Source organism: Ranitomeya imitator, chromosome 7 (assembly GCF_032444005.1).
Source record: "Ranitomeya imitator isolate aRanImi1 chromosome 7, aRanImi1.pri, whole genome shotgun sequence".
Taxonomy (NCBI): Eukaryota; Metazoa; Chordata; class Amphibia; order Anura; family Dendrobatidae; genus Ranitomeya; species Ranitomeya imitator.
The window spans coordinates 192,998,717-193,024,885 of record NC_091288.1 but is presented as its reverse complement, the minus strand read 5'-3'; the positions used below and the strand labels follow the sequence as shown (position 1 = coordinate 193,024,885).

Genomic DNA, 26,169 nt, shown 5'->3' with positions numbered 1-26,169 from the left:
TATAATGGTAAAGATGGAGAAGAAAAAGGAAGAGGAAGAATAATGTAGATGATAGTTATTATAATGAAAATGATGATGAAGGAGATGGAAAAGAAGCCAGGAAGGAGATAAGGTGAAGATAAGATAAACAACGAAGACAATGAAGAAGTAAATGAATGATTAGATAAAGAAAAGAAATAGAAGGAAGATGAAAGCAAAGAAAAGCGCAAAATGTAAAAGGAAGAAGACTGAACATGATGATAATGAGGATTATGAATGTGAAGAAGGAAACGGAAGAATAGTGATGTATAGAAGTAGAAAGAGATGAAGGAGAAGGAGAGGAAGGAGAAGGTAGATAAAAGTTAAAAACAGGACTGCTGGCTACTTTCTAGGAATAACCTGAGCACCTCCCTCCTGTTTTCTTTTGTGTCTTTCTTGTACATGTTCATCCTTGCCGGATAAAAAAATCTTCGGGTGTTTGTTCTCCTGGATTTGTTCAATAAATATCAGCAGCTTCATTTTAAATGTACATTATTTTTTGTAAACTTCACAAAAAATGTTTAAAAATATTAATGAAAATGAGAAAAAGGTAGCAAAAATATGATGATGACAATAATGCAGGAATGAGAAGAAAGCAGAATTATAGACAATTTCTGCTACGACTTTCTGCAGTCATTACGCAACCTCTAAGAATTGGCGTAGATGTTTAAAGAGTTTTTCAATTCATAATATTTGCTCATAAACGACATTTGTTAATGATTTTAGTGAATCTTCAATAGCAGAATCAGCTTTAGTTACTGGTCTTTATAGTACTCTGCTCTCCTAACAGGTCAACATTGTGGAATTTTTGATTCATAGAATGCACAATATTATTATAAATATATCTATAAATACCATGTCCTTTTGAAGCCATTTCGAAAATTGGAGCAATCGCCCGTTCTCCAAAATCGTCAGCTCGGGTAACAAGTGCTTCCTTTATAATCTTATATCCAGCAAGTATCACCATTTTCTTGGGTCCAAAATGCAAAGTAAATATTTCGCCATACTTCTCAGAAAGCTGTAAAATATTGTGTTTTTAGTTATTTAAAACAATAGTTTGAGTTGTACTTCTCTAAAGACAAAAAATTGTAGTTTCAAACCACAATGTCACTCAAACAGAGCTAATTAAGATGAACTTCCAACAAGCCACAGTTGCTGTTGAGACCATGAAGCTGGGGAAAAATGCAAAAATGTGGACATGATCGAAGTATGTTGCCTTATCACTACACTCCCTGACAGAAGTTATGTCGCTTATCCATGTTATGTAAATAAAAGCTTATAACCTGACATTAAATTCATCCATTGATTTTATAAATTATTCTTTTGAAAGCTGAAACCCTCCGAAATGTGGTTTAGATTAAAAAAAATAAATTGGCATCAATGCAGAAATATTGATCAGTTAATGGACACAGAATGGTCAGATCTTGGCAAGACAAAAGTTTTGTCGCCTGGTCATATAATGCACCCAATCCTAGTCCACATCCTCACCTGTGCTCAGTAAATGATCAGTTAATTAATGTGTGTGTATAAAAAGAAACCCAGCACCCCAAACCTTCACTTGAACTGCAACTTGAGCTCTTACAACATGCCAAAAATCCACCCTGCGACCAAAGCTTGGATTGTCAAGAGGCTGAAGACCAGATCCACTGCAGAGGTGGCTGGCACCTTCAATGTGTCTCAGTGTCAAATACAAAAAAATAAAAAAAGATTTGAAGAGACTGGAGATGTGTTTGACAAGCCCAGGTCCGGCAGACCTCGCAAGACAACTTCTCAGGGGGAACAATTGTTGGTTAGAAAATCCAAAGCAAGCCCCTCTTCCACTGCAGCAGAGCTCCAACAGGCCTGGTCACCTCAAGTCCCTGTGTCAACTAGAACAGTTTGTAGGATTCTGTCTCAAAATGGCCTCCATGGTCGAATCAGTGCCCAGAAGCCAGCACCAAACAAAAGGCAAATAAAAAACCATGTGGCATTTGCAAAGTCCCACAGCCTGCTAAACAGATGGACGCTGGAAAAGTGGCAGAAGGGGGATTTCTCTGCTGAATCTTCAGTAAAATTACACCACAGCCACCACAAATACTGCAGGAGACCTACTGGAGCCCGTATGGATCCCTTCTGTCTCCTTTCCAAGTTTTTATTGTTTACTCCTCCTCCCTCCCTTTATATTCCCTTAAAGAAAAAAATTCAAAAAATACTTGAAATACTAATGCTCATGTGCTTCAATGGACATAAATCTTTACAGCCATTGTAATATTTGGTAGAAATACTCCCCAGGAAATTGGAAACTGTTACAGCACCAGGAGAGACAATCAACCTCATAGCATAATATTGGCCAAAGTTTACAAATGAAATTAATAAATGCCCTTGTAAATGGTATTGGAGTTACATTTGGCTATACATTAAATGCTATGGTATTTTCATTAATCCATTTTTTCTTCTTCTATTGTTTAAAAAAGGAGCGAGTCTCAAACTTAGTAAATCAACACAGTGAAAATCATGATAGCAGAACATGGTTGCACGCATCTCCAGCAACATGACAAGTCTACGGCTCTTCAAGAGGTTCTTGATTTGAACAATCCCTATTTTATTATTTTCATTCCTTGACAATAATTTGCTCACAAAGTGCTCATTCACATCAATAGTTTGTGTACAATTCAGTAAAGAATACGACCTCCAGATCTTTAATGCCCACCATGAATCCATTCATACCTGTCTCATTCAGCAACCACCCCCAATTCCTTTGCCCCCAGCTAAATATTGTTGCACCCTCCTTGACCATACAGTAAGTACAGTATCCTACCTGCATCAGAGATTCGTGGGGCTTTTCCAGGTCCAGCAGGTTGAGGTTTCCAATGGCCGGCAGAGGCATAGGTCCAGGGGGCATCTTTGCTGTGCTCTTCTTAATTCCATTTATCCAATAGATGAATAGTGCAATGAAAATTGAAAAGTATACCAACACATCGGCTCTAGCCAAAAAGTAGGCAACGAAAGCCATAGCGAAGTACTGTTAAGAGTCAGTTCTGATTGTGCTGCTGTCCTTATACTTATACACTTTGGCTTATTTTTCCTACATGTGTTAATCTTTACTAGGACACAAATAACCTATAATAAACTGATTGGCCCATTGCCATTTACCTTCGTCAGACAATCTTGGCTTAGATTGCACAATCTTGTTTTTACATACATAGCATTATATATTTCATCCAAATGAATGTTGGCCAAGGTGTGTTATAACGTGATGTGTCCAGTGGATAAAAGAATATGATTTGCAGTTTTTTTTATCTTGTTTGTTCTGCAGCTTTACCAGTGCCAAGGTATGAAGTTCACATACTAATGTTTGGGGACTCAAATGAATCTATTTGCAGTTATAGCAGGATGAACTTTATATAAATTATGCTCGTTTGCATTAGATTTAGTGTATTGAAGATTTTAATAAATTACCAACGTAATCAGCTAAACAGAATTTTTGGGCCTAAGACTGAAATTTTTTTCCAGCTTTAGAGATGTCTGACAATTACATCTATGGGAACCTAGAAGTAGCAACTCCAATAGTGGTCTACATTGAAAAAAGGGAACATCATTGAAAAAACTGTGCCAGATTCTGCCACGTAGGACATGGCCTACAATATAGCAGTCAGACAGGTTGCGGTCACTGGGGAGCGCCGAGAGAGTAGACTGGCCGGGTAAATTGAGCAAGCAGGAGGTCCATTGCAGCTACAGCCGTCTACCTCCAACGGAGGATGGGTAGAGTAGTAGAATAAAAGAACGGTCAGTGGAATGCTAGGAACTACAGGACATGGGTATGTTTGATAACGCGTTTCAGTGGTAACCATGTCTTCATCAGGTCAAAATTCCACCTGAGGAAGCAGGGTTACCGTCGAAGCACGTTGTGAACTTGTCAAACATACCTATGTCCTGTATGACCTACAATATATACCCAATATTAGTAGATGGTTCCTCCTTGCCTACAGCAATGTATTGTCTTTCATTCAGGAGGACCAATTAAGTTAATGCATTTTTGGATAGTGAATTTTTTTTCAATTGAATCTGAATAACAATTTTTCAATTGAATCTTGCATTCCCAGCAGCGGCGCCGTAAAGAATTTGAAAACCTATTTTTGCTTTCCATCACGGATTGCAGCTGTTCTCTAGAAGCCCAGCAGTGATGAGATTAGATTATTATTGGTTAAGCCCTTAAATTAGTAATATATATATATACAGTGGGGCAAAAAAGTATTTAGTCAGTCAGCAATAGTGCAAGTTCCACCACTTAAAAAGATGAGAGGCGTCTGTAATTTCATAGGTAGACCTCAACTATGGGAGACAAACTGACAAACAAAAATTCAGAAAATCACATTGTCTGTTTTTTTAACATTTTATTTGCATATTATGGTGGAAAATAAGTATTTGGTCAGAAACAAACAATCAAGATTTCAGGCTCTCACAGACCTGTAACTTCTTCTTTAAGAGTCTCCTCTTTCCTCCACTCATTACCTGTAGTAATGGCACCTGTTTAAACTTGTTATCAGTATAAAAAGACACCTGTGCACACCCTCAAACAGTCTGACTCCAAACTCCACTATGGTGAAGACCAAAGAGCTGTCAAAGGACACCAGAAACAAAATTGTAGCCCTGCACCAGGCTGGGAAGACTGAATCTGCAATAGCCAACCAGCTTGGAGTGAAAAAATCAACAGTGGGAGCAATAATTAGAAAATGGAAGACATACAAGACCACTGATAATCTCTCTCGATCTGGGGCTCCACGCAAAATCCCACCCCGTGGGGTCAGAATGATCACAAGAACGGTGAGCAAAAATCCCAGAACCACGCGGGGGGACCTAGTGAATGAACTGCAGAGAGCTGGGACCAATGTAACAAGGCCTACCATAAGTAACACACTACGCCACCATGGACTCAGATCCTGCAGTGCCAGACGTGTCCCACTGCTTAAGCCAGTACATGTCCGGGCCCGTCTGAAGTTTGCTAGAGAGCATTTGGATGATCCAGAGGAGTTTTGGGAGAATGTCCTATGGTCTGATGAAACCAAACTGGAACTGTTTGGTAGAAACACAACTTGTCGTGTTTGGTGGAAAAAGAATACTGAGTTGCATCCATCAAACACCATACCTATTGTAAAGCATGGTGGTGGAAACATCATGCTTTGGGGCTGTTTCTCTGCAAAGGGGCCAGGATGACTGATCCGGGTACATGAAAGAATGAATGGGGCCATGTATCGTGAGATTTTAAGTGCAAACCTCCTTCCATCAGCAAGGGCATTGAAGATGAAACGTGGCTGGGTCTTTCAACATGACAATGATCCAAAGCACACCGCCAGGGCAACGAAGGAGTGGCTTCGTAAGAAGCATTTCAAGGTCCTGGAGTGGCCTAGCCAGTCTCCAGATCTCAACCCTATAGAAAACCTTTGGAGGGAGTTGAAAGTCCGTGTTGCCAAGCGAAAAGCCAAAAACATCACTGCTCTAGAGGAGATCTGCATGGAGGAATGGGCTAACATACCAACAACAGTGTGTGGCAACCTTGTGAAGACTTACAGAAAACGTTTGACCTCTGTCATTGCCAACAAAGGATATATTACAAAGTATTGAGATGAAATTTTGTTTCTGACCAAATACTTATTTTCCACCATAATATGCAAATAAAATGTTAAAAAAACAGACAATGATATTTTCTGGATTTTTTTTTCTCAGTTTGTCTACCATAGTTGAGGTCTACCTATGATGTAAATTAGAGACGCCTCTCATCTTTTTAAGTGGTGGAACTTGCACTATTGCTGACTGACTAAATACTTTTTTGCCCCACTGTATATATATATATATATATATATATATATATATATATAAATATATACTAGCTGAAGAGCCCGGCATTGCCTGGGCATAGTAAATATCTGTAGTTAGTTATAGCACCTCACTTCTCTTATTTTCCCATCACGCCTCTCATTTTCCCAATCACATCTTTCATTTTCCCCTCACATCTCTCATTTTCTCTCACACCTCTCATTTTCTCCCTCACTCCTCTCATTGCCCCTAACACTTGTCATTTCAACCTCACATCTGTCATTTTCCGATCACTCCACTATTTTCCCTCACTCCTCTCATTTTGCACTCACACCTTTTCATTTTCACCTCACACCTTTCATTTTCACCTCAGTATATACATGTTTGTCATCTCCCTTTTATATAGTATACACCTGTATGTCATCTCCTGTATATAGGGGAAATGATGGTATGCACTCAGATCGGAAATACTCAAGGTGCTGGTAAAACAGACCTGAAGGCCCAAATAGTCATATAAAAAAATACCGCACTCAGACTTGATGTGATGCAAAAAAGTTTTTCAACATGTTTATTGTAGCCAAAAAGAGGTAGTCATAGAAATCTAGGAACAGATGTGTTCAAATCAGACCAAACCCAACGTTTCGACCCACCAGGGTCTTACTCATGGGGTTGCTTGGTTTCAGTGATATGTACATATACGGCAACTAAAGGAAGCAGAAGGGCGAATTCTCTAGTGCGAGTCCTGTCTCTGTAATGTCTAGGGAGGGCGCTCCCGTGTTGAGGTACTCGACTGCACAGTGTTGAAGTGGTAAGTTGATTATATGTCTAAGGAAACTAAGTCTGACACACCATGGTCCTAAGGTATCCTGTGGCAGTGGTGTCGGGTACGGTCCAAAATGGTATACGAGAGAAGGTAGATCTATATGCCCTATTAGATATAGCCGGACTCGGCGTTCCGGATAGTCCTGTAGAGACAGCGCACTAATACCCAGTAGGTTAAGCTTCAATAGAGTGATGGTGGATGATGGACAGTTGAGTCCTACTGTTCCTGTGGAGCCTGGAGTACTGGACCTGAGAGGTCCTGTGTCCGTTGTGAGAAGAGGAGGTGCAGCGGCACTCCCCTGCCTAGCTCAGGGCACGGGAGTGCCGCTCCACCTCCTCTTCTCACAATGGACACAGGACCTCTCAGGTCCAGTACTCCAGGCTCCACAGGAACAGTAGGACTCAACTGTCCATCATCCACCATCACTCTATTGAAGCTTAACCTACTGGGTATTAGTGCGCTGTCTCTACAGGACTATCTGGAACGCCGAGTCCGGCTATATCTAATAGGGCATATAGATCTACCTTCTCTCGTATACCATTTTGGACCGTACCCGACACCACTGCCACAGGATACCTTAGGACCATGGTGTGTCAGACTTAGTTTCCTTAGACATATAATCAACTTACCACTTCAACACTGTGCAGTCGAGTACCTCAACACGGGAGCGCCCTCCCTAGACATTACAGAGACAGGACTCGCACTAGAGAAGTTGCCCTTCTGCTTCCTTTAGTTGCCGTATATGTACATATCACTGAAACCAAGCAACCCCATGAGTAAGACCCTGGTGGGTCGAAACGTTGGGTTTGGTCTGATTTGAACACATCTGTTCCTAGATTTCTATGACTACCTCTTTTTGGCTACAATAAACATGTTGAAAAACTTTTTTGCATCACATCAAGTCTGAGTGCGGTATTTTTTGATATGATCTCCTGTATATAGTATATACCTGTATGTCATCTCCCCTGTATATAGTATATACCTGCTGTGTGTCATCTCCCCTGTATATGGTATATACCTGTATGTAATCTCCTCCTATATATAGTATATACCTGTATGTCATCTCCTTCTATATATAGTATATACCTGTGTGTCATCTCCCCTGTATAAAGTATATATCTGTGTGTCATCTCCTCCTGTATATAGTATATACCTGTATGTCATCTTCTATATATAGCATATACCTGTATGTCATCTCCTCCTGTATATAGTATATACCTGTAGGTCATCTGCTCCTGTATATAGTATATACCTGTGTGTCATCTCCTCCTGTATATAGTATATACCTGTATGTCATCTCCTCCTGTATATAGTATGTACCTGTATGTCATCTCCTCCTCTATATGGTATATACCTGTGTGTCATCTCTCCTGTATATAGTATATATCTGTGTGTCATCTCCCCTGTATATAGTATATACCTGTGTGTCATCTCCTCCTGTATATAGAATATACCTGTATGTCATCTCCTCCTGTATATAGTATGTACCTGTATGTCATCTCCTCCTCTATATAGTATATACCTGTGTGTCATCTCTCCTGTATATAGTATATACCTGTGTGTCATCTCCTCCTGTATTAGACCTTGTTCACACGTTATTTGCTCAGTATTTTTACCTCAGTATTTGTAAGCTAAATTGGCAGCCTGATAAATCCCCAGCCAACAGGAAGCCCTCCCCCTGGCAGTATATATTAGCTCACACATACACATAACAGACAGGTCATGTGTTATGATCTGGTGGCCTAGGAGCAGCATGAGACGTACTCTGGAGAAGGTGGTACCTGTACTGACCGCAGACCCTGAACTTAGCACCGCAACTAGAAGTAGCCATGGGATGTACCTAACACTCCCTAGACACCTCGACACAGCCTAAGGACTAACTTCCCCTAAAGATAGAAACGGGAAAACTATCTTGCCTGAGAGAAAATCCCCAAAGGATAGACAGCCCCCCACAAATATTGACTGTGAGAGGAGAGGGAAATGACATATGCAGACTGAAATCAGGATTTAGCAAAGGAGGCCTTTCTAGCTAAAAAGAAAGAATAGGACAGAGTACTATGCGGTCAGCATTAAAACACTAGAAAATATCCACCACAGAAAATACAAATCTCCACATCTGACTAAAGACATGGAGGGTATATCTGCATCTCCAGAGATACAGCTTGGCTGCAAAAAATCCTTACACAGACAAGCTGGACAAGACAAAACATGAAAATGCACTGAACTATAAGGCCCACAGCATGTGGACAGCAAAAACAAAGCCAGGACTTATCTTTGTAGAAAAGCACAGCAAAACAGGAGAGACCAGGTAGGGATGTGAATCCTCCAAAAACAATGGACAACTGGCACTGACTAAAGGATCAAGCAAGACTAAATAGCCCAGTCCAAATTGCAATAAGTGGACACACCTGATAAATGCTTCGATTCAAAGACAGCAGCACTACCACTCATAACCACCGGAGGGAGCCCAAGAGCAGAATTCACAACAGTCATGTGACTGACAGCTGCCGTATTTCCTATATGGTACATTTGTTGCTCTTGTAGTTTGTCTGCTTATTAATCAGATATTTATTTTTGAAGGATAATACCAGACTTGTGTGTGTTTTAGGGCAAGTTTCGTTTGTCAAGTTGTGTGTGTTGAGTTGCGTGTGGCGACATGCATGTAGCGACTTTTGTGAGATGAGTTTTGTGTGGCAACATGCGTGTAGCAACTTTTTGTGTCGAGTTGCATGTGACAGGTTAGTGTAGCAAGTTGTGTGCAGCAAGTTTTGCGCATGGCGAGTATTGCGCGTGGCGAGTATTATGTGTGGTGCCTTTTGAGTAAGTTTTGTGTGAGGCAACTTTTGCATGTGTTGCAACTTTTGTGCATGTGTCAATTTTTCCGCGTGTGCAAGTTTTGCATGTGGCAAGTTTTCCATGAGGTGAGTTTTGCACTTGTGGCGAGTTTTGCGTGAGCCCTGTTTTTGCATGTGGCAAGTTTTGTGCATGGCGAGTTTTGAGCGGTGACTTTTGTGTTTCGACTTTTATGTGGCGAGGTTGGTGTATGTGTGGTGAAATGTGTGCTGAGGGTAATATGTGTTCAAGCACGTGGTAGTGTGTGGCGCATTTTGTGTGTGTGTTCATATCCCCATGTGTGGTGAGTATCCCATGTTGGGGCCCCACCTTAGCAACTGTATGGTATATACTCTTTGGCGCCATCGCTCTTGTTCACATCTGGCAGCTGTCAATTTGCCTCCAACACTTTTCCTTTCACTTTTCCCCATTATGTAGATAGGGGCAAAATTGTTTGGTGAATTGGAAAGCGCGGGGTTAAAATTTCACCTCACAACATAGCCTATGATGCTCTCAGGGTCCAGACGTGTGACTGTGCAAAATTTTGTGGCTGTAGCTGCGACGGTGCAGATGCCAATCCCGGACATACACACACACATTCAGCTTTATATATTAGATACATATATATATATAGTTTTAATATTTGCGTATTGCGGCAGATTTATTACTGTTTGCGACCTAAACTTAGCTTGAAACTAAACGAGGCAGACTATGAGCAAAATATACCACAGTGGCCTAAATTAAGTGATATATCTGGAGCATTTTCCTAGACATGTTAAAGGGACAAATATAATTCCACAGCCAGGCTTGAGATTTAGATCTTCTCTGGAAACTCCTGGAGGTGGATAGAAAGTAAACGTTTGAAGAAGTCCATTAATAAAAAGAAAAAATTCCATCTTGGCCAAGCTTTCCTAGCGCAAGCTCTTCTTCCTATAGAAATGAGATTAGCTGTTGTGAATTCTGTTGTCGGGCTCCCTCCTGTGGTCATGAATGGTACTTCGGCTGGTTCTGTCCATGGACTTCCTCTGGTGGGTGTTTCTGAGTTTCCTTCCACAGGTGACGAGATTAATTCGTTAGCTGCTGCTCTATTTAAATCCACTTAGATCTTTGCTCCATGCCACCTGTCAATGTTCCAGTATTGGTTTAGTTCTCTCCTGGATCGTTCTTGTGACCTGTCTTCCCAACAGAAGCTAAGTTCCAGCTTGTATTTCTTTGGTTTGCTATTTTTCTGTCCAGCTTGCTATTTTTTATTGTTGTCTTGCTTGCTGGAAGCTCTGGGACGCAGAGGGAGTGCCTCCGCACCGTGAGTCGGTGCGGAGGGTCTTTTTGCGCCCTCTGCGTGGTCTTTTTGTAGGTTTTTGTGCTGATCGCAAAGTAACCTTTCCTATCCTCGGTCTGTTCAGTAAGTCGGGCCTCACTTTGCTAAATCTATTTCATCTCTGTGTTTGTATTTTCATCTTACTCACAGTCATTATATGTGGGGGGCTGCCTTTTCCTTTGGGGAATTTCTCTGAGGCAAGGTAGGCTTTATTTTTCTATCTTCAGGGCTAGCTAGTTTCTTAGGCTGTGCCGAGTTGCATAGGGAGCGTTAGGCGCAATCCACGGCTATTTCTAGTGTGTTTGATAGGATTAGGGATTGCGGTCAGCAGAGTTCCCACGTCCCAGAGCTCGTCCTTTATTATCAGTAACTATCAGGTCATTCCGTGAGCTCTTAACCACCAGGTCCATTATTGTCCTGACCACCAGGTCATAACAATTAGCGATTTAACTATGCCATTTTAACCCCTTAACCCCTGGAGGTATTTTCATTTTTGCGCTTTTGTTTTTTGCTCCCTTTTTTCCCAGAGGCATAACTTTTTATTTTTCCATCACTATGGCCATGTGAGGGCTTGTTTTTTGTGGAACAAGTTGTACTTTTAAGCAACACCATTTGTTGTAATATATTGTGTACTGGAAAATGGGAAAAAAATTCCAAGTGCGGTGAAATTGCAAGAAAAATGCAATTCCACAGTTGTTTTTTTTTTCACCATGTTCACTAAATGCTAAAACTGACCTGCCATTATGATTCTCCAGGCCATTATGAGTTCGTAGACACCAAATATGTCTAGGTTCTTTTTTATCTAAGTGGTGAAAAATTCTAAAGTTTCTTAAAGAAATAATTGCACCGTTTTCCGATACCCATAGCATCTCCATTTTTCGTGATCTCGGGTTGGGTGAGGGCTTATATTTTGGCACTGAGCTGATGTTTTTAATGATAGTATTTTGGTGCAGATAAATTAATGCAAAAAGAGAATAGGCTATATATAAAAAGGACTTTGATTAGGGAACATGATAGGCCACCCTAATCAGATGTGTTTTTAGGGAGCACCTAAAAATGTGTAAGTTGTGGTTATACTCCTAATTTCATGGGGAACAAAGGTAAAGAATTGAGTTATCTAGGTAGGAGATTGAACTGAGCCGGACAAAGACCATATCAGGGATATTGCCGTCTTTGTGTGTCTTTGAGATTCAAAGTTGTGAGAGGCCACAAGAAGTGGCTAGAGATAGAAGCTGGGATGCAGTTGGGGCTATTGAAGTCTCTCTGGTTAAGGGATGGCAATTCTGAGGACATGAAGTGTTGCTCAAGGCAGAAAGGTGATCAAGGAAGTGGGTGAATAAGCATGGGGGACAGTATATGACCCCTACTTGGAGAGAGAGGAGATGGAAAACCCTGATGGTGTAAACCTCCAAAGAAGAATGGCGTCCAATGTGCCCATATTAATAAATTAAAAAAAAAAACAGGATTATTGTTGTCAGCAAGGAGTGTGGGGTTACCGTGGAGTTAGCAGTGATCATACGGCGGCATATACACATATTCCATGTTAAGGACTGGCGGAGCGCACCAAGTACAAGATGAAATGGAACTAGGTGCGTTCGCAGTCCGAGGTCCACCGTGCAGGTAAAAACCCTGCTGCTAGTAAAGATGGACTATATGGCGGTACTATAAGAATACACACATGGGTTAGCTTCACCCTGTGTGAAGGAAGCGACCCTGTTGCGTCACAGGACCGCGGTACCGCACATAGAGCGCAAGCAAGGAGTCACTAATCTCAAACCCGAGACTGAGGATTTGAGTTCAGAAGACCCCATGCGCTCGACACCGCAACTGGGGTGTCAGAGGAACATAAATAATAATATAAAGGCACAAGAGTGCATGCGGTGCCGCACTGACGGACGCCACTAACCACCCAGGCTTGGGTCAGGAAAGCGCAGAGCAAGCGCACGGCGCCGTACTGGCGGACACAGCAACTGGTAGCTGTAATGTGTGTTACGTGCTGTTGGATAAGTCGGGCGCTAGATAGCAAACATACACCTTCCGCGAACAGTCATCCCATAGGGAGGGTTATTTAAAGAGCGACTTTCACTCACAACACATACACATATTTACAAGACAATACTAGCGCATGGCCGTGCGGTCATGCGCAGTTTATATAATTGCAGCACAGGAAGCTGCTACCGAAGTTTTGCCCTTTCAGGACCTTCCTGGAGGACCAATGGAATGTGCTGCAGTACCTGAGCATGTGACCCTCTGTGAGGAAAATGTATATCATAAGTTAGTTTTCTTGCTAGCCTGCGTGGGCTAAGCCCCCCTTCTTGAAGGGATGCTGCAACAGTTGGAGCTTCAAATCCCTTCCCTTTCATTCAGCCAAGAGCTGCTTTGCAATGTACTGGGGGAAGTTTTATTACCGAATGGAATTTACGACTGGCATTTCCTGTGTAAGCTCTTGTTCAGCTATAAGTGATGTAGAAACTTCAAAATTCCTGAAAGATTCTTTGTTTAGTTTTTGTTAGATATTAGGCAAACGATTTAAGCTAGAAATACAAAAATATATATTCTTATTCTCACTCGGTGTATCTACACATCCCGTGAAACACGGGCTTCTAACTCCATCTGGTAAAGAAGTAGGGATTTCTCTGTAAATATGTATCCCAGATAGGACACATTTGATCTCATTAGAATGCTCACGTTAATCCGAGATGAATGATAGGTTGGGTCTGACTCTGTCATGTTTTGTAGCAAAGTTATAGCAAGTAGATAAATTTAAGACTGAAGTACTCAGAATGTAGAGAGAGGAGGGTCTGGATAAGCCAGCCCTTCTGTGATGTCAAAGCCTTAATGTATTAAGTTGTGGCAGGCTCCCCAGCTCAGTCTCTCTGCTTGATTTCTTCTTGTGGACTTCTTGTCTTCTCCTGGAAGAGCCCTGCACACGTCCTAATGAGCTGGGACATATGGAAAACTCCACTAGCCTGCTTGCCTGTCATGCTTTGAACATGTAAGTGTTGCTTTTTCTCATTTATTCCCTTTATGTTATAATTACCCTTGTACATATTTGCAATTGTCTCATTTGTAACATCTTTATAAAATATTTTTGATAAAGCACTGCCTAATTTTTTTAATGGGATATACTATTATGTGTTAGTTCATTTCTCCATGCTCTAAAAGCCGTACCCTGTCTCTTGAAGAGAATTACGCTACTGTGTTGGGTTAGCTTCGGACCCGTTTAATCTAAGCTGGTGGCAGCGAAAGTGTGCAGACTGTTGAGCGATGCTGTAGCGACTGCGGCGTTGATAATTATTGATCCTGCCTAAGTGGGAGTAGTTATCGCGTCGCTACAGCGTGCCCAATAGCCAGTACATAGCAGGCAGCCTTTCTGGCGACTAATTACCCAGGGTGCAGTACCTAATCTGACCTGAGAGTGAGGCCTCTTTCACACTTCAGTTATTTGGCGTCAGTCTAAAACCGCCATTTTCCTCAAATAACGGATCCGTCATTTTTTTTGATGGATCCGTTATTTTCCCATAGACTTGCATTAGTGACGGATTGTGACGGATGGTCGTCCGCCATGCGACGGATCCGTCGAAATTTGGCGGACGTTTTCTGAAAATAGACGGACATTGGAACGTTTTTTGTCAACGCCGAAATGACGGATCGCGACGGATCCGTCGCGTCCGCCATTCCATAGAATGGGCGCCTATGGGCGACGGATCCGCCGCAACCGTTTTTTCGGCGGATCCGTCACCCCAATCCGTTTTTTCAATTGCGCATGCTCCAAAAAGTAGATACTTCTCCCAGACAACCCCCAAGTAACGGATCCATCAAAAAAACGGATCCGTTAGAACGTTAGAACCGTTTTCGCAACAATTGTGACGGATCCGTCAATCCGTCACTATGTCGGTAGTGACTGACGCCAAAAGACTGAAGTGTGAAAGAGGCCTAAGGGGCGCCAGAGAGCTGCAAGTGTTAAGTGGAACTGTAAGTGGGATATACATAAATCCCTGCAGTTTGTGGTATATTGAAAGCAGTGGGATACCTAGAATAAGCCCCTGCTGTAAACTAAGAGGTCAATAGCCTTGTGTGTGGTTTTTCATCACATCGTGGAGTGGAGGGATAACTAAGATAAGCCCCCCTGCACATGTGATAGCCGTCTGTTGGCCTAAAGTCACCTCAATCCGTGACGTAGGGGTGACGGTCACGGTGGGAATCCTGACCAATTGGTGACAGCGGTCAGGGGAATCGTGAAAATTGGTGGCAAGGCGGTGGGATATCTTAGAGCATTAGTGATTTGGTTTGAGTAATCATTCCTCTCACTAAAAACTTGCAGAAAGTTCTTGCGAGGACTCTGCGCAAATAAGTTTGGAGAACGAACTCAGTGCTTTTTAGTTGTGAGACAATTGTGTACGGGTAATTATCCCCTCCCCTTCTCTTTGTTTTTCTATCCTATCTTTTATTTGGCAACCATGGCTGCGAAAGGGGAAGCCTGGTACAACCAGCAGAAGAAGGACTTTCTTGCTGGGATATGCACGTGCCATGGCCTGAACCCCCAGGGTAAGACCAAGGCTCAAATGGTCGCTGAACTGGTGCAATTTGAAGCAGACCAAGCCAGGCCACAGAGCCCAGAGGCCGCAGAAGCCAGCACAAGCGAACATGGTGCTGCAGCAGAGGTCCAACCACTGAATTTGGGCCCTACTGGCAACTAGGGGGGTGCAGACCTCCTCCTGCAGCTGGCTCTGCAACAATGCTCCGCGGATGACCTAGAGAGACGTCTGCAGCTGATCCAGCACTACCAGGAGCGAGCCGAGAGAGAGGCCCGAGCCGAGCGGGAGGCTGAGAGAGCTGAGCGCCAAGCCCAGCGAGAACATGAACTGGAGATGCTCCGGCAGGGGGGATGCCCTCCACCGCCCAGCGACGTGAGCCCAGCAGCGCTCAGATACCTAAGCCCCGGCCCGATCACTTCCCTGTTATGGAGAAGGACGGGGACTTGGACACTTTTCTGCGGGCCTTTGAGAAAGCCTGCAGACAGTACCGGCTGCCTACAGATGAATGGGCCCGATACCTGACACCAGGGCTGAGAGGTAAAGCTCTGGAGGCGTTTGCTGCCCTCCCTCAAGAACAAGATGGTGACTATGAGGCCATCAAGCAGGCTCTGATAGCCAAGTACCAGCTTACACCCGAGGTGTACCGTAGAAAGTTCCGGACCCTCCAACGTGGCCCACACGACAGTTACAGTGATGTGGTGCATGGACTGGGGACCCACTTTGACCAGTGGACCCAAGGACTGTCAGTGACCACCTTTGCACAGCTGCGAGACCTGATGATCAAAGACCAGTTCTTTCATCTTTGCCCAGCTGAGGTGCGACAGTTCGTGATGGACAGAGAACCCAAAGACGTGACGAAAGCAGCACAGATTGCCGTTGCCTATGAGGCCAACCATAGATCGGAAGTGCGGAAGCCAGTCACCACCAGCTGGAGAGGGGGTAAGCCTGCAACCAACACCAGTACCCCTGCCAGCCAGCACACCAGAGGTCCTGTCCCCGTGGCCAGCAGCGCCAGACCTACCACCGAACCTCGCAAGTGTTACCACTGCAATCAGACTGGTCATATCAGTACCTACTGCCCAGCCAAGCCGAAGAACACCCCAGCCAAGGCCCCAGGGCCTTATGCAGCAGTTCTTTTGGTGGGTGGTGTGGTTGGGAGGGTGTGTGACAATGTACAGCACGTCACTGTGGGAGGCCATGTTGCTACAGGCCTCAAGGACACCGGGGCTTAACGAACCCTCATCCGACCCGAACTGGCGGCCCCTGAAGAAATCATTCCGGGGAAAACCCTAACTGTCACTGGGATTGGGGGCATCAGCTGTCCCTTACCGATGGCCCGGGTTTTTATTGATTGGGGTGCCGGGAGCGGGGTGAAGGAAGTGGGGCTGTCTGATAATTTGCCCACTGATGTTTTGTTGGGGACTGATTTGGGGAGGATGGTTGCATACTACGTCCCTGGCACCCCTCCCCAATCTACTAATGAGGGTAAAGTTAACCCTGATGATGATGATGATGGGAAATCGCATGTGTTACCTGACTATGCTTTATCTTGTAATGATGCATCTATTAACCATTTTTTCCCTAGGATTGATGGTGAATATGTTGTACCTGTGCCAGCTGAACCTGATAATGATTTTTCTGTGAAGGTTAATGTGTCCATAGGTACAGGCGTGCCCAGCCACGTCGCTCTGCGGAGTGAGACGGCTGAGGAACCCCTAGCAGGGGCAAGTGTCGGTGCTACAGGAAATGGGGAGATGCATGGGAACCGTGAGGAAGGTGATGCCATGAAAGTGACCAGTGCCACCGAGGAAGGTAACTGGCCCATAAGTAGCACTGCCCCTGGAGTGTTGGGGGTGGATGGGGAGGTAGAGCCCATAGCAGCGCCGGCTGATGGGACTGTAGAAACCCCCGGGGAGACAGCCTACGTAGCTGCTGTCACCCGCAGTCAGAGTGCCCGGAACGCAGATAACTGTCTGCCTTCCGGACCCTCCTCAGTCATCACTGTGACTGAACCAGAGGTGGACCCAGAGCAGGTCCAAGAGGGTTCCCGTGGGGAAGGGACCCTGACGTCGCTTTTGGCTTCCCCTAGCCAGGAGTTTCAGGCCGCTCTGCACACAGATGCGAGCCTAGAGAGTTTGAGACAACTTGCCGGGACGCTCTTCTCCGAGACTGATAAGGAGAAGGTGTTCTGGGAACAAGGAAGGTTATACCGGGAGACAGTACCCGGAGAATCACAAAAGGAGTGGTTGAGGGAAAGACAGTTGGTCGTCCCCCAGCAATTCCGGGGTGAGTTGTTGCGGATTGCCCATGAGATCCCGCTAGCTGGACACTTGGGGATCAGCAAAACGAAGGCCCGGCTGTCTCAACACTTCTATTGGCCTAAGATGGGGACAGATGTGTCAAACTACTGCCGCTCCTGTATCACTTGTCAAAGAGTGGGGAAGGCGGGGCCTGCTCTTAAGGCTCCCCTGATCCCTTTGCCAGTGATAGAGGAGCCTTTCCAGAGGATCGCAGTGGACATTGTGGGCCCGCTGGCCGTCCCCAGCAGCTCTGGAAAGCAATACATCCTTACTGTGGTAGACTACGCTACCCGGTACCCAGAGGCAGTAGCTCTGTTGTCAACTAGGGCAGATAAGGTGGCGGATGCCCTGTTGGCTATCTTTTCACATGTAGGGTTTCCCAGGGAAATGCTTACTGATCAAGGGACCCAATTTATGTCTCGCCTAATGGAGGCTCTCTGTAAGAGAATGCAGGTGAAGCACCTGGTATCGAGTGCGTATCACCCACAGACCAATGGCTTGTGTGAACGCTTCAATGGTACCCTCAAACAGATGCTACGCATGCTGGTTGAGACTCAAGGGCGCGACTGGGAGCGGTACCTCCCACACCTGCTGTTCGCTTACCGAGAGGTTCCGCAGGCCTCGACGGGGTTCTCCCCCTTCGAGCTCCTGTACGGCAGGCGAGTCCGGGGACCCCTTGGGTTGGTAAGAGAATCCTGGGAAGAAGAGCTGAACCCTTCTGAAGTGTCCATAGTGGAGTATGTTATGCGCTTCCGTGACAAGATGCAGACCTTGACGCAGTTGGTGCATGACAACATGACGCAGGCTCAGGCTGATCAGAAGCACTGGTACGACCAGAATGCCCGGGAGCGGACCTACCACGTGGGTCAAAAGGTGTGGGTGCTGGTCCCCGTACCAACGGATAAGCTTCAGGCAGCCTGGGAGGGCCCGTACGTCGTCCACCAACAGCTCAACCCGGTCACTTACGTGGTCACGCTTGACCACGCTCGGGGTAGGCGAAAGGCCTTTCACGTCAACATGATGAAGGCTCATCACGAACGTGAACCTTTCGTCCTACCGGTCTGCAGCTTGCCCGAAGACGGTGAGGAAGACACCCTCCTGGACTTGCTGGCCCAAGCCAAGGCCAATGGGTCCATCGAGGATGTGGAGGTAAGCGCCTCGTTAACTGAACCCCAGCGGGTGCAGTTGCAAACCACACTGGAACCCTTCCGGGTCGTGTTCTCCAACCGACCTGGGAGGACTGAGTTAGCAGTCCACGAGGTGGACACCGGGAATCACGCCCCACTACGGCGAACACCCTATCGAATCTCTGACCAGGTGCAGCAGATTATGAGCCAAGAGATCGATGAGATGTTACAGCTGGGGGTGATTCGACGGTCAAAGAGCGCGTGGGCATCACCTGTAGTTCTCGTGCCAAAGAAGGACCGGACCACCCGGTTCTGCGTGGATTACAGGGGGCTCAACGCCATCACAACCTCGGATGCGCACCCAATGCCGCGCATCGAGGAGCTGCTTGAGAAGTTAGCTGGCGCAGATTACCTAACAATAATGGATCTGAGTCGAGGATACTGGCAGATTCCCCTGAGCCCTGAGGCGCAGGAGAAGTCCGCCTTTATCACACCCTTTGGACTGTACGAGTCCACGGTCATGCCCTTCGGCATGAAGAATGCCCCTGCCACTTTCCAGCGGATGGTCAACCTCCTGCTTCAGGGACTGGAGAAGTACGCCGTGGCGTACTTGGATGACATTGCCATCTTCAGTTCCTCCTGGGAGGAACACCTGCAGCATCTCGAGGAGGTGCTCAGGTGAATTCACCAAGCAGGACTGACTATCAAGCTGGGAAAGTGTCAGATGGGCATGAGGGAGGTTCACTACCTGGGGCACCGGGTAGGCGGGAACACCCTGAAGCCAGAGCCTGACAAAGTGGGAGTGATCGTGAACTGGCCCACTCCCGTGACCAAGAAACAGGTGATGTTCTTCTTGGGCACTGCAGGGTATTATAGGCGCTTCGTACAGCACTATAGTAGCCTGGCAAAACCTCTGACGGACCTCACCAGGAAGAAGCTACCCCACATCGTCAACTGGACAGAAGGCTGTGAGGGGGCCTTCCAGGCGTGGAAAACCGCACTGTGCAACGCCCCTGTGTTGAAAGCAGTCGACAGCAGTCGACCGTACTTGGTGCAGACCGATGCCAGCGAGTTTGGCCTTGGTGCTGTGCTCAGCCAGGTTGACTCGGAGAACCAAGAGCACCCCGTGTTATACCTGAGCCAGAAACTTTTTCCGAGGGAAGTGGCCTACTCCACAATCGAGAAGGAGTGCCTGGCCATAGTCTGGGCCCTGCAGCACTTGCAGCACTACTTGTACGGTCGACCCTTCACTGTGGTGACCGACCACAACCCTCTGCGCTGGCTAAACGCCATGTGTGGAACCAACGGCAGGTTGCTACGCTGGAGCCTTGACCTTCAGCAGTTTGACTTCACCATTGAACACTAAACGGGCAAAGAGCATGGAAATGCAGATGGACTCTCCCGCCAGGGTGAACCTACTGAGGTGCCCATGGAGGCATACTGTCAGGTCCTGCCTCCCTAGCGCACACCTGAAGGGGGAGGTGTGAGGAAAATGTATATCATAAGTTAGTTTTCTTGCTAGCCTGCGTGGGCTAAGCCCCCCTTCTTGAAGGGATGCTGCAACAGTTGGAGCTTCAAATCCCTTCCCTTTCATTCAGCCAAGAGCTGCTTTGCAATGTACTGGGGGAAGTTTTATTACCGAATGGAATTTACGACTGGCATTTCCTGTGTAAGCTCTTGTTCAGCTATAAGTGATGTAGAAACTTCAAAATTCCTGAAAGATTCTTTGTTTAGTTTTTGTTAGATATTAGGCAAACGATTTAAGCTAGAAATACAAAAATATAAATTCTTATTCTCACTCGGTGTATCTACACATCCCGCGAAACACGGGCTTCTAACTCCATCTGGTAAAGAAGTAGGGATTTCTCTGTAAATATGTATCCCAGATAGGACATATTTGATCTCATTAGAATGCTCACGTTAATCCGAGATGAATGATAGGTTGGGTCTGACTCTGTCATGTTTTGTAGCAAAGTTATAGCAAGTAGATAAATTTAAGACTGAAGTACTCAGAATGTAGAGAGAGGAGGGTCTGGATAAGCCAGCCCTTCTGTGATGTCAAAGCCTTAATGTATTAAGTTGTGGCAGGCTCCCCAGCTCAGTCTCTCTGCTTGATTTCTTCTTGTGGACTTCTTGTCTTCTCCTGGAAGAGCCCTGCACACGTCCTAATGAGCTGGGACATATGGAAAACTCCACTAGCCTGCTTGCCTGTCATGCTTTGAACATGTAAGTGTTGCTTTTTCTCATTTATTCCCTTTATGTTATAATTACCCTTGTACATATTTGCAATTGTCTCATTTGTAACATCTTTATAAAATATTTTTGATAAAGCACTGCCTAATTTTTTTAATGGGATATACTATTATATGTTAGTTCATTTCTCCATGCTCTAAAAGCCATACCCTGTCTCTTGAAGAGAATTACGCTACTGTGTTGGGTTAGCTTCGGACCCGTTTAATCGAAGCTGGTGGCAGCGAAAGTGTGCAGACTGTTGAGCGATGCTGTAGCGACTGCGGCGTTGATAATTATTGATCCTGCCTAAGTGGGAGTAGTTATCGCGTCGCTGCAGCATGCCCAATAGCCAGTACATAGCAGGCAGCCTTTCTGGCGACTAATTACCCAGGGTGCAGTACCTAATCTGACCTGAGAGTAAGGGGCGCCAGAGAGCTGCAAGTGTTAAGTGGAACTGTAAGTGGGATATACATAAATCCCTGCAGTTTGTGGTATATTGAAAGCAGTGGGATACCTAGAATAAGCCCCTGCTGTAAACTAAGAGGTCAATAGCCTTGTGTGTGGTTTTTCATCACATTGTGGAGTGGAGGGATAACTAAGATAAGCCCCCCTGCACATGTGATAGCCGTCTGTTGGCCTAAAGTCACCTCAATCCGTGACGTAGGGGTGACGGTCACGGTGGGAATCCTGACCAATTGGTGACAGAGGTCAGGGGAATCGTGACACCCTCGATCTCCAACGGGAGATCTTGCCCTGGGCATGCTCAGTGTGTGAAAATAAGGACTTAGTCCCAGAGAAGCCTGCTCGCCGCAGATTAGTGCAGGGTACAACAGGAGAGCCAGAAAAGGCAGCAGTAACCCTCTGCACAGAATCAGTCCCAGCAAGACGCTGGGAGTGAAGCCTCTGCTGAGCAGACCCCACTGCGGCCGATGCAGAATGGGAGACCGCAGCAGACACGGATCGAGATTCCTCCTGTGCAGCAGAGGAAACTCGACTCCTAACATTACCCCCCCTCCTAGGGCCCCCCCCTCCTTGAGCCTCACTACGCTCAAAAGCTGCAATAAGCAGCGGAGCCCGAATGTGCTCCACAGGCTCCCAGGTTCTATCCTCTGGGCCGTGACCCTTCCAGTCCACCAGATAAAATTTCTTGCCACGTACCACCTTGCACCCCACAATAGCATTCACCTCAAACTCATCCGTGGATGAACCCGATATCCCAGCAGATGTCTCAGAAAACCGGGACAAACAAACGGGCTTTAAGAGGGAAACGTGAAAAGTATCCGTGATACCAAGGCGTGGAGGAATAGGCAAACGGTAGACCACAGGGTTGACCTGTTCCAGAACCTTAAACGGGCCAATGTAGTGAGGAGCAAACTTAGTGGACTCAACTCGCAGCCTGATGTTACGGGCGGAGAGCCACACTAAGTCGCCAGGAGCAAAGACCGGAGCGGGGCGCCGGTGTGTATCAGCCGAAACCCTCATTCTCTCCTTGGAGGCCCGGATGGCATCCTGTGTGCAGTCCCAGATGTCACGTGCCTCCACCGCCCAGTCTGCCACCCTAGAATCGGTGGATGACACGGGCATGGGCACAGGGACACGCGGATGCTGGCTGTAATTAAGGAGAAAAGGAGTCTGACCAGTGGAATCGGCTACGGCGTTGTTCAAGGCAAATTCCGCCCAAGGTAGCAAAGATGCCCAGTCGTCCTGCCTAGCAGAGACGAAATGACGCAAATATGTCACCGGAGTCTGGTTGGTTCTCTCCACCAACCCATTCGTCTCGGGATGGTATGCAGAGGAGAGGTTTAACTCTATGCTGAGTAAACGGCAGAGCTCTCTCCAAAACCGAGACGCGAACTGGGGACCCCGATCGCTGACAATCTTATCAGGCATACCATGCAATCGGAAAACGTGCTTAATGAACAACACCACCAAGGCCCGTGCTGAAGGTAACCGAGGAAGCGGCACCAAATGCACCATCTTAGAGAAATGGTCGGTGACAACCCAAATAATGGAGCAGCCACGCGACTTGGGTAAGCCCACCACAAAGTCCATCCCGACCATCTCCCAGGGCCTGTCTGCCACCGTTAGAGGGTAAAGCAACCCAGCAGGCCATTGCTGAGGAGACCGATTCTGGGCGCAAGAAATACACGCCTGAATATAGTCCCTGACATCTCGGGCCATATGCGGCCACCAGTATGTTCTCGCCAAAAGCTCAGATGTCCTCTTGGTCCCAAAATGCCCACCCACTCTAGAGGAGTGAGCCCAAGAGAGAACCTCCGGTCGCAAGTTAGCTGGCACGAAAGTCTTGCCCGGGGGCACAGACTCTAGCGAAACCGGAGCTACAGTTCTCAGGCTCTCAGAAGGGACAATAAGCCGAGGCTCCTCCTCCTCCTCCTCAGATGACACTACGGAGCGGGAGAGAGCGTCGGCACGAACGTTCTTCTCCCTGGAGAGAAAATGGAGAGTAAAATGGAACCGGGAGAAGAACAGGGACCATCGAGCCTGGCGAGAATTCAGCCGCTGGGCCGTTTGTAGATATACCAAGTTCTTGTGGTCAGTGAAGAATTGGAAGGGAAAGCGAGCTCCCTCCAAGAGATGTCTCCACTCTGAAAAAGCCAACTTCATGGCTAGCAACTCCCTGTCCCCGATGGAATAATTCCTCTCCGCTGGTGTGAAGGTCTTGGAGAAGAAGAAGCAAGGATGCTTCCGACCTTGAGCATCCTTTTGGAAAAGGACTGCTCCAGCACCAACAGATGAGGCATCCACCTCCAAGATAAATGGTTTATCAACATAGGGGCGATGTAGGATGGGAGCGCTAGGGAAATGAGACTTGATCGAGAGAAAGGCTTTGGAGACCTCCTCTGACCACAACTTGGGATTTGCTCCCTTTTTGGTGAGGGCAACCAAGGGAGCTACCAAAGTTGAGAAGTGTGGAATGAACTGGCGATAGTAATTAATGAACCCCATAAAGCGCTGCACCGCTTTAAGAGAATGGGGTTCCTGCCAGTCCATTACAGCCTGTAGCTTGGCAGGATCCATAGCCAATCCCTGGGCAGAGATGATATAACCAAGGAAGGGCAAGGACTCCTGCTCAAACACACACTTCTCCAACTTGGCGTAGAGGGAGTTTTCCCATAAGAGGTCAAAGACTTTGCGAACATCTCTCCGATGGGAGTCAATATCTGGAGAAAAGATGAGAATATCATCCAGATAGACTACGACTGAGGTGGTGAGCATATCCCGGAAGATGTCGTTCACAAAGTCTTGGAAAACGGCTGGGGCATTACAGAGCCCGAAGGGCATCACCAGATATTCATAGTGCCCATCCCTAGTGTTAAAAGCCGTCTTCCATTCATCCCCCTCACGGATGCGAATCAGGTTGTAAGCACCCCGCAGATCTAACTTTGTAAATACCCTCGCTCCCCGTAGCCTATCAAACAGCTCAGATATCAGGGGTAAAGGGTACTTGTTCTTAACGGTGATGGCATTAAGACCCCTGTAGTCTATGCATGGACGTAAGTCTCCAGTCTTCTTCTGTACGAAGAAGAACCCAGCCCCTGCCGGTGACACTGACTTCCTATTGAATCCTCTTGCCAGATTTTCTTGGATGTACTGAGACATTGCCTCTGTCTCCGGGAGAGATAACAGATAGACTCGACCCGGGGGAGGCTCAGCACCAGGCAAGAGGTCAATAGGACAGTCATAGGGGCGGTGAGGCGGAAGGGTCTCCGCAGCTCTTTTGGAGAACACGTCAGCATAGGGCCAACAGTGCTTGGGGAGAGAGGAAAGATCTGCGGGTACCTGTGTAGTAGCAACCTGAACGCACTCCCTCTGACATCTACCCTCGCAGGATTTACTCCATCCCAAAATTCTCCCTGAGGACCACTCAATATGAGGAGAATGGTAGCGAAGCCATGGTATCCCCAACAGGACCTCATCAATTCCCTCAGGAATGACTAATAGGGAGATTATCTCCCGATGTGATGGAGACACAGAAAGCGTGAAAGGAATGTTTGGTGGGTAATCTGTGAGGGTAGTGTTGACCCATTTACCACTCGAACGGTTATTGGCTTGGCGAGCATCACCAAGGGTATTGCATGACGCTGGGCAAATGTGGAAGACATAAAGTTACCCTCTGCCCCAGAATCCACGCATAGCTCGACCATAAGAGTGGATGGGCCTATGGTAATTGTCCCCTTGAAGGACAATTTTGAGGCAAACGTCGCCATGTCTAGTGTACCTCCTCCAACTGCCACTAGACGCTGACGTTTCCCCGACCGCTGAGGACCCTTGGAGGCAAGATGTCCTGACTGCTGGCAAACATGACAGACCTTATGTGCACGGGCGGACTGAGATTTGGATCCCGCTCGTGTCACCTCTAAGGCCTCATGTGACTCGGATGCCTGGACTGGAGATTCCAAAGGTTTGGCGAAGGTGGGAGCCAGCCGAAACCTCTGCCTACACTGGGCTCGCTCTAACCTCCGCTCGTTAAAACGGAGATCAATACGAGTAGAGACGGTTATTAATTCCTCCAGTGTGGAAGGAATCTCCCTAGTGGCCAGAGCGTCCTTAACGTGATCAGCCAGGCCCCTCTAAAATATGGGAATAAGGGCTTTATCCGACCACTCCAGCTCGGAAGCTAATGTATGGAAGCGGACGGAAAAATGGCTGACCAAGGACTCACCCTGAGTTAATGCCAGTAGTTGGAGCGCTGTGTCATGGGTGACTTGAGGTCCTAAAAAGACCTTTTTCAGAGTGCTCAGGAACAACGGAGCACTCTGCACCACATGATCACCTCGCTCCCACAGCGGCGTAGCCCACTCCAACGCCCTGTCCGACAAGAGAGACACAATAAATCCCACCTTAGCCCGCTCTGTAGGAAAACGTGCAGCCAGGAGCTCGAGATGGATAGAGCACTGACTCACGAATCCCCTACAAGTTTTGCAATCTCCAGAAAATTTTTCTGGCAACGGGAGGCGAGATAATGTCGGAACAGGGGTGGCAGTGGACAAGGTTGCTGCAGCCACGCTAGCAGCCTGTACATCAACTGCGGTAGCATCCACAGCTGAGGTTGAGCTCTCGAGAGCCGCCAACCTACCCTCCAGCTGCTGGATACACCGCAAAGATTGCTGAATGTCCGCCATTTACTAGCCAGACCTTGGCGCTAGTATTATGTTAAGCTTCATGT

At 46.6% G+C, this 26,169-nt stretch overlaps 1 protein-coding gene across 2 annotated transcripts in view; it reads right to left on the bottom strand.

Annotated features, from left to right (window-relative positions):
- LOC138645184 (cytochrome P450 2K1-like) overlaps positions 1-3,096 on the bottom strand; it is an 81,181-nt gene extending 78,085 nt beyond the window's left edge. For both annotated transcript variants that reach the window (XM_069734284.1, XM_069734283.1), the window contains exons 1-2: positions 2,816-3,096; positions 874-1,036 (exon numbers count right to left, since the gene is read on the bottom strand). In XM_069734284.1, coding sequence (XP_069590385.1) covers positions 874-1,036; positions 2,816-3,010 — 358 coding nt within the window. In that variant the 5' untranslated portion in view covers positions 3,011-3,096. The remainder of the gene's footprint in view (positions 1-873; positions 1,037-2,815) is intronic.
- Positions 3,097-26,169: the final 23,073 nt, after the last annotated feature.